The 7,558-nt window shown below is 54.1% G+C and overlaps 1 protein-coding gene across 2 annotated transcripts in view; it reads left to right on the top strand.

The window, feature by feature from the left end:
• The window catches only part of LOC110365005 (uncharacterized), a 209,987-nt gene that overhangs the window by 150,764 nt on the left and 51,665 nt on the right, over nt 1-7,558 (top strand). For both annotated transcript variants that reach the window (XM_065040887.1, XM_065040888.1), the window contains exon 15: nt 3,797-3,921. In XM_065040887.1, coding sequence (XP_064896959.1) covers nt 3,797-3,853 — 57 coding nt within the window. In that variant the 3' untranslated portion in view covers nt 3,854-3,921. The remainder of the gene's footprint in view (nt 1-3,796; nt 3,922-7,558) is intronic.

Genomic DNA, 7,558 nt, shown 5'->3' with positions numbered 1-7,558 from the left:
AGCGTGTGCCATCCCGGCGCTGCCCGTGCCGGGGCCGCCGACAGCCCTGACTGATGAGTCTCGTCGTCAGGGGCTGCTCTTACACAAACCGCCTCCATCAGCAACTTGCTGCTACCATCAGTTAATCTCCTTGCAGAAGGTGCACTCCCGGTTCGCTGGGACGCTTCCTCTCCCAGTAACCTAATCTGCCATCTAGTTTATGCATACATGCTCTGAGGGCTTTTTTTATATACATGTTTTTTTTCCCTAAGCAATCTATCTGCGCGGCCAGGAGCTGCAGCTGAATTTAAATACCAGGGTTTTCATTATCTCCAACACAAGAGAGAGGGGAGAGGGACATTGGAAATAGAGGGAAATGAATTCCAATCTCTTGAACAATATTTTTGAAGGTGTGCATATTTCTGCAACCATATAATGCCTAGTCTGTTATACAAAACCTTTTTGGCAATAGGAATATATTTGGGAAGTAGATTGCGGAGTCCCATTTTTGCCATCCTTCCCCCTGTCTTGTGATGCATTTGAGTCGTCTGGAGCTAGTTCTGAGGATTTGCACTGCAACTGCCCTTTAAAGACCCCCAAAGAGACCTGGATCCTGCTCTGCCAGGGAGACACACGCAGAAATGGAAACGTCTCCCCAGATCCATAGAGCTGGTGCGATGTCAGCTTTGGAGACTATTTGGACTTAAAAGTTGATGTGCGGTTTGTTGTACAGCTGTGCAGCATCTCTCACAGCGGGTCCCTGGTGATGCTGCGGGACAGAGCCGGGTACCGGGGCCGGGGACCCCAGAGGTTCTGGGGGTCCAGCACCTGCCCGGGGGTCCCTCCGGAGCTCACACATGCAGAGGGTCACAGCACCTACAGATTCCTCATTTGCAGATCTCTGATCCTTGGGCAAATAATGTGCGAGTGGTATCTTCACACACCCCCAAAGCAAGATCTTGTACCGCACTCGCCTGGCTTTGAACACTCGCTTTCCTCCCTTGAGGTTCCACAACAGAGTCAAATGGATTTGCTGCCTAGAGGGGGAAACCTCTTTTGCATTTATTTAATATTTCCAGTGTTGAAAAACCAATGATTGCACAAAAGGTGCTCCAGGTTCAGGCAAGCTTCAAGTGAGGTTCCAGGGAAGTCTTGCCCAGGGCCAAAGCAAAATCTCAGTTTTGCAAAACGTGGTGTGTGTGGGCGCAGGGCTGGACCCGGGGATGGGAACGGGGACAGGGACGGCGGCCACCATGTCCCGCGGGAGCGCGGGGCCGCAGCTCGGGGCAGGACGGGGCTGCTCTCGCTGGCTGCAGCCGCCCGGCCAGGGCAGCGCGCTCGGGCGCATCCACCATCCGGCGCTTCGACTGCGCCTGTGGGACAGCGGCTCTGGACAGCAGCTCGGGTGCTAAATCACAGCACCCCCACATCCGCAAACCCCGGGGGACAGGGGCATCATCCTGCTCTCGCCTCCCCCGAAACGACCCATCTGCACGGGAGAAGAATTCAAACTGCACCTGAATTTGCCCCTGGTTTGGCTTTGCACACCGGCCGCGCGCCCTCTGCTCGGTGCAGCTTCTGCAGCTTCTTCAACGCTAAACGTTTCTTTTCCTCCCTCTTTTCCTTTTTTTTTCTGTTGTTTTTTTCCTCCCAGGGAGAATGGTACAGAGAGTGATGGTTTTATTTTACATGAATCACTGATGATCTAACAAATTAATTACCTGCTCGCTCCTTCCCTCCCGCGTGAGGTCGCGGGGGCCGGCGGGTTCAGCCCACCCCCTGCTCGGTGGCATCACAGCTCCCGCTTTAAACACCACAGACAAACGTCAGAATTGCCAGTTCAGGTTAAAATCAGATTTAAATGTCTCTTCCTAAACACAGAGGCACACAAACTCAATATGTCATCTTTAATGGTTCAGAACAAAGCCTAGAAAAATAGTGTCCCAGCACACAGGAGTTTTATAACCTTTGATATATAGCTTTCATTATTAGCAATAATTTCTGTAGCTGCGTCTGGATTCACAGGAACACATATTGAATAGTAATTGTGCTCTTTTGCCTGGGTGCCGGCGGGTCCGGCCCCCGCAGCCCCTTCACCCCACAAACCAGCCTTTCCTTGGCTTTCCAGTTCCTCTGCTTTGCGTCTTTTTGGCCAACACCCACTTGTCCCTCCCCCACTCTTGTCACGCTACTAAAATCTAATTACCCAGACAACTCTCTTCACCCGACTCATCAGCAGCCCCAATTATTTCTGCGGCGCAGCCCCGTGTGCGCGCAGCACCAACAATCAAAAGGCGTTCGCTAACCTCCGCCTCTTCTCACAGTCAGGCTTCGGGTTCACATGTGAATTTATGCCAGTTTTGACATTAGCAGGAAAAATTAACAGTTCTCACACACGCAAAAAAAAAGAAACTTGCACAAAAGGGGTTTTGTGTTTCAAGCAGAATAAATTATAGTGTGATGTTATTAAAACACTTAGTTGTTAAGTTGCCAAGAAAATCCAGTATATTCACACGGACTCGAGGACCTGTCTCCATGCAAAGTAATTAAATTAGATTTATGGGCTGCATTACATCAGTGTTTGATAGTTCATTTTTCCTTTCTTCATATTTTGTCCTGCTTTATTAGAGCATGTGACAGATGGTAAAAATAGTGTGAAGTTTCTTGGCCCTGTGCTAAATCCCCCTTCGGTAGTATATCTCTCTCCTGTCACTTCTCCCCAGCGATGATAAATTAACCTCTCCTCTCCTATCCCAAGTGTGGCAGTAAAGCACTCTTTGACACAGCACTATCACTTTATCTTAATCTGCGCTGTTCCAGGGGCGGGCGGGAAGCGAACGGGAGATGATGCAATCGCCACCACGAGGTTAAAGCAAAAAAAGAGAAAAAGATTTATTGTTTAAAAAAAAAAGGCAGGAAGAGCGCTGATTTCTAGATGTGCGTGTCCTGGTCCCCTGTTCGCGCAGCACCCCCGTCCCTCCCAGGCTCCAGGGCAGCTTGGGACCGGGCTCCTGCTCTCCAGGGGGCCCTGGGGGCTTTTGGAGCACCAGGATAGTAACGAAGGAACACGAACTCAGCCGGGTCCTTCTGGTGGGACAGAGCTGGAGCCACAGGTGTCCCTGGTCAGTCTGTTGGGCAGAGCAGAGCTGGTGAACCGGGGTCCTTCTGGTGGGACAGAGCGGGAGCCACAGGTGTCCCCGCTCAGTGTGGTGGGCAGAGCAGAGCTGGCGAAGGTGGAAATGGTGCAAGAGGCAGCCAGCCCTTCCCTGGGGAGTCCCCGCTGTCCTAGTGGTGAGGAGTTAATTGTGGCAGAGATGCCAGTGCTTGACATGGGGACAGAAGGACAGTAATTTCACTAAATGTCCAGCACTGAGGTGCCCAGAGCCGGCCCTCAGTCCCCCCGGGTCCCCCATCCCTCTCCAAAGCCACAGCTGGTCCTGCCAGCTATTTCGGGAGCCAGAGCCCTCGGGGTGGCCTAACAGAGGAAAGATCTGGGGGACTGGCCACGTGTGGGTGACCCGCTTGCCGGGGACCAGAGCTGCCTCGCAAAGACACTTGGCACGTTGTGTGTGAACAGACACCCCAGCGGTGCCCGCTAACAGTGAAAAGTGGAGCTGGTGCACCCCGCAGCTGCCGGCTGGGTTGTCCCGGACCATGTGCTGCCCGGTCTGGGACAATCTCACACCAGGTGTTCTGTTGAACACTCACTGTGAAGCCAAGTCCGGTGCGTTCCCTTCCAGTCCCTCGCTCCCTCCATTGAACGGCCAAGTCCTGCCCGTATGGGGCCGTTTACTGAACATCTTTCTTTCCTCCTCAGCCAGATTCCAGCTCAAAGGAGTTGACTGAAGCGTTCAGGCACCTGGGCTGTAACTAAAGACCACGGCACATCCTTCACGGGTGAGACAGCGGCTGCTCTGAGCATCCCACCCCGCGGCACGAGAGGTGAGTGGCAGCGCCCACGGCACCGGCAAAGCCGGGTCTCAAACCGGCGCAAAGCCGGAGTGACTCCCATTTTCCAGCCAGGTGTGACAGAGTTGGGAGCGCAGAGCAGGGACCACGTGTGAATGTCCCCAGGACCGTGGATGCGGGCACAAATCACCCAGGTCACCCCTCCTGTCACTCGAGCTCCTGTGGGTCATGACGGGCTGTGAGAGCAGGACCTTAGGGCCCAGCTGTAGAATTTGTAACGCGTACATCAATAGCCAGATAACACTGATGATGGTGTCAATGCAACTGAAATCCCTTAAGAAAACTGTTGTGTGGTGGGCACAGCAATTCACAGCTCACAGAATAGCTGGGAAACGGGGAAAACACAGGACCAGCCGCAGCTTTCGGTTGGAACGCACCCCAAGCCCTGAGCTGAGCCCCCCCAGACCCGGCTTTGAGCACCCGCCATGGTCTGCGGGGCCAGCCCGGCTGTCCCCAGAGCCTGCAGCTCGAGCCAGGGCCGGAGGCTTTCCTGGGTAAAAAAGAAAGATCACGTTTTAAAAAGTGGCCCTTCCACTTTTGTAATGAAAGCTGAAGCCCCTGCAGCAGTTCTCACCCAGCCCCAAACTGGTTTGTGCTTAAAAGGAAGACACGCTCGCTGGCGTTGTCATCAGCAAAATGGATTAAAATAGCAGCTGGCACTGGGTCTGGCGTCAGGCTCCGGACTCCGCGGAGCAGAGAGTTTACGGGGCGAATAGTCTGTGGGTGGCGATGACAGCGGGATTAACCCCGTCCCCCCTGGCCAGCTGCGGGGGGTCAGCCCGACCCGCCCCCGCGGCGCTGGCACCCAGACAGGGGCGCTGGAAACGAAAACAGAAACCCCCTGAAACCAAACCCTCAGCTGCGCTCCCGGGAAAGGTTTGGTGACACGGGCACAGCGACAGTGGCACTGTGCTGTGACACGGGGGGCACAGTGACAGGTGGCACTGCACTGTGACATGGGGGCACAGCGACTGTGGCACTGCACTGTGATGGGGGGCTCACAGTGACAGGTGACATTGCACTGCAGTGGGGGGTCACAGTGACAGGTGACATTGCACTGCAGTGGGGGGTCACAGTGATGGGTGACATGGCGCTGTGGCACCCAGGCTCTCGGGTGCACCCTCAGGTGAGAATAAGCGTTTGCAGCCCCGGCCGTTGCGTCCGCAGACCGTGCGTGGTGCGTTTCGATCCAGGCAGAAACAGGGTGTTCCAGAAAGACGCCCCCCTTTCAGAGCGGGGTCTCTTGTGACCCCCCGCAGGGGCAGGAGCAGCCACAGGCTCGGGGGCTGGAGCACGGGGGTCACTGCACCCGTCCCTGGGGTGCGCCGGGTTTTGGGGTGCGCCCCGTTCCCCAGGTGCCGCCGAGCAGGGGGAGCCTCCGCCCCCACCCCACAGCGCTCGGGTCTGAGCGCGTTGAGTGGCCAATCTCACTGCATTACGAGCCCAAGTAATGCTTATCATTAAACCTGTAATTTATTTCTTCTGTATTTCATAAAATGTGAAATATTACCACTCATCGGTGCCCAGAGAGAACGGGGATGCTCCATTAAGTTCGACACTGCTCCTCCATAAGATGCAGTAATTATATGCGGCTTTTTTTACTGCTAAGTTCCTACTTGCAGATGCTAACAAAAGAAATAAGCTTTTAATCCAAACATAATTAATATGAATTACCTCCACAGTACACCCTGGCTTTGCACCATTAAACTTAATTTTTGTTTTGCATGATAATTGTGTTATCATTACCATTTATAGCAGAACTCAGGGACCTTCACTTTGTTTTCAGCCCGGACCAAAGGCACTGGAGATGGCTGTCGATGGGCTCACAGCGCAGGAATGGGGAGCGGTGGCCTTGGCTTTGCCGTGGCCGTGGACGGTTGCGTTGTCCCGGTTCCACGGTCCCGCGGCGCCGTCCCCGTGGGCAGCGGGTCCGCGTTACGAACCCGAAAAGCCGGGTCTGCACCCTGCGGTCCCACCCCCGCGGGGCCACCCTGGCGTCCTGCTGCTAATTAACCGCCCGGCCCCGCGTGATGAGTGTGTGCAGTCACATCTCAGGAAGGAGGGAGATGAAATCGAGTCCCATAATTATTTATTGAAATTACAGCTCCTGTCGAGGAGGACTGAATTACTGCAGACTCCATTAGCCGGCTCGCAGTGTATGGGAGAGAGGGAATGAGAAAATGATGGATGAGGAAGAAGGAATTTTAAAAAATAAAAGGGGAAGCAATGAGAGGCAGCAGCGGGGGCAGAGAGGGGAGAAGCTCCGGCCCAGCACCTTTGCTGCGGGTTCTGGGGGCTGCCGAAAATGAGGGTGGTGAGAGCCAGGAGCCCCAGAACGGTCCTGAGGAGGTACCGGCAGAGGATGAGCGGTGATGGAGAACGGGGACGATGGAACACGCAGCTGATGGTATCAAAGTAACTGGCCGAGAGCGCAGAGAAACAAATGCAAAGACGTTACACCGCTGAGCCCGAGGAAGAGGAGGCTGTCACCGTTAAAAAGTTTTCTCTGCAGTTGTCTGTAATCAGCACTTTGAATGATTGCATAAATATATTAATTACACTAATTAATTTCCCCGGGAAAGAGGCTTCAGTAGCTGGAGACAGCAGGTATCTGAAGGAGAGCATGAGCATCATTTTGCAGGCAGGGCATTCTCAGCAAATTCCTTAATTAGGGCTGCTCTCTGCCCCTGGACTTGGGTCCAGGGATGAGTCTTGAAAAATAGAACGAACATCTCAGTGCGTAACATTTTAGAAAACACAAAAAGGTCTCACAGGAGCCTAATTAACAGGCGCTCTGGAGGCAGGTGCCTGAGCCCCCAGCCCGGCGCTGCCCCGGGACACAGAGCGGGCACCACGAACAGCCCCGGGGTAAGAGCTGGGGGGACAGTCCAGGGGTGACATGCACAATACCCGGTGGTCCCCATTGCTGCCCAGTGCTGGTGTCCCCGAGGTGGGGTGTTGGGAGCCCTGTGGACGGGCAGCCAAGTGTCACAGCCCGGGGAGCACCCAGCGAATGTCCCTTGGTGTCTGTGGTTCCCGCGGTGTTGCAAAGTCACTGTCATCGTACAAAACCCGCGTCAGGGTCCCCTGACCCTGGCTAAGGGCAAACCCTGCCCGCCACCCTCCTTCCCGCTCCACGCCGCCTTTCAAAGGCCATTTTTAGATGGAGCGAGTGATGCACAAGCCGCCATGCCCCTCATCCCCTTCCCAACCTGCTCCTGATAATAATGAGCCCAGACACTTTTATTATCATTATTAATTAGCACTTTCAAGCAATGGAATTAAATCAATATGGTGGACTGAAACTAATTTTAACAAGCCATTGAGATCAATCATCAGGACTTTTATCTACATAAATGCCACTAAACTCAGCTCGTTAGTGTAACATTAGCTAGAAAAGAAGGGGGGGAAGAGAAGGGAGACTGGCGGGGTTTTAATTAGGAAGACATAAACCATGCCACAATTTTTCTTCTTTGATTTGCTTTTAATCTCGTCCATGAGCTCTCCCGGTGCCCTGGCTGATGATCACTCTCTTCACCTCCTCTCAGGAAGCAAAGGCAGCGGGAAGGAGAACAGGGGAGAGGGTGAACCCAAGGAGAGGGGCTTGGCC

The sequence above is a fragment of the Columba livia genome, chromosome 25 (assembly GCF_036013475.1).
Source record: "Columba livia isolate bColLiv1 breed racing homer chromosome 25, bColLiv1.pat.W.v2, whole genome shotgun sequence".
Taxonomy (NCBI): domain Eukaryota; kingdom Metazoa; phylum Chordata; class Aves; order Columbiformes; family Columbidae; genus Columba; species Columba livia.
Note: the sequence above shows the minus strand (reverse complement) of the source record. Positions and strands in the feature narration are given on the sequence as shown.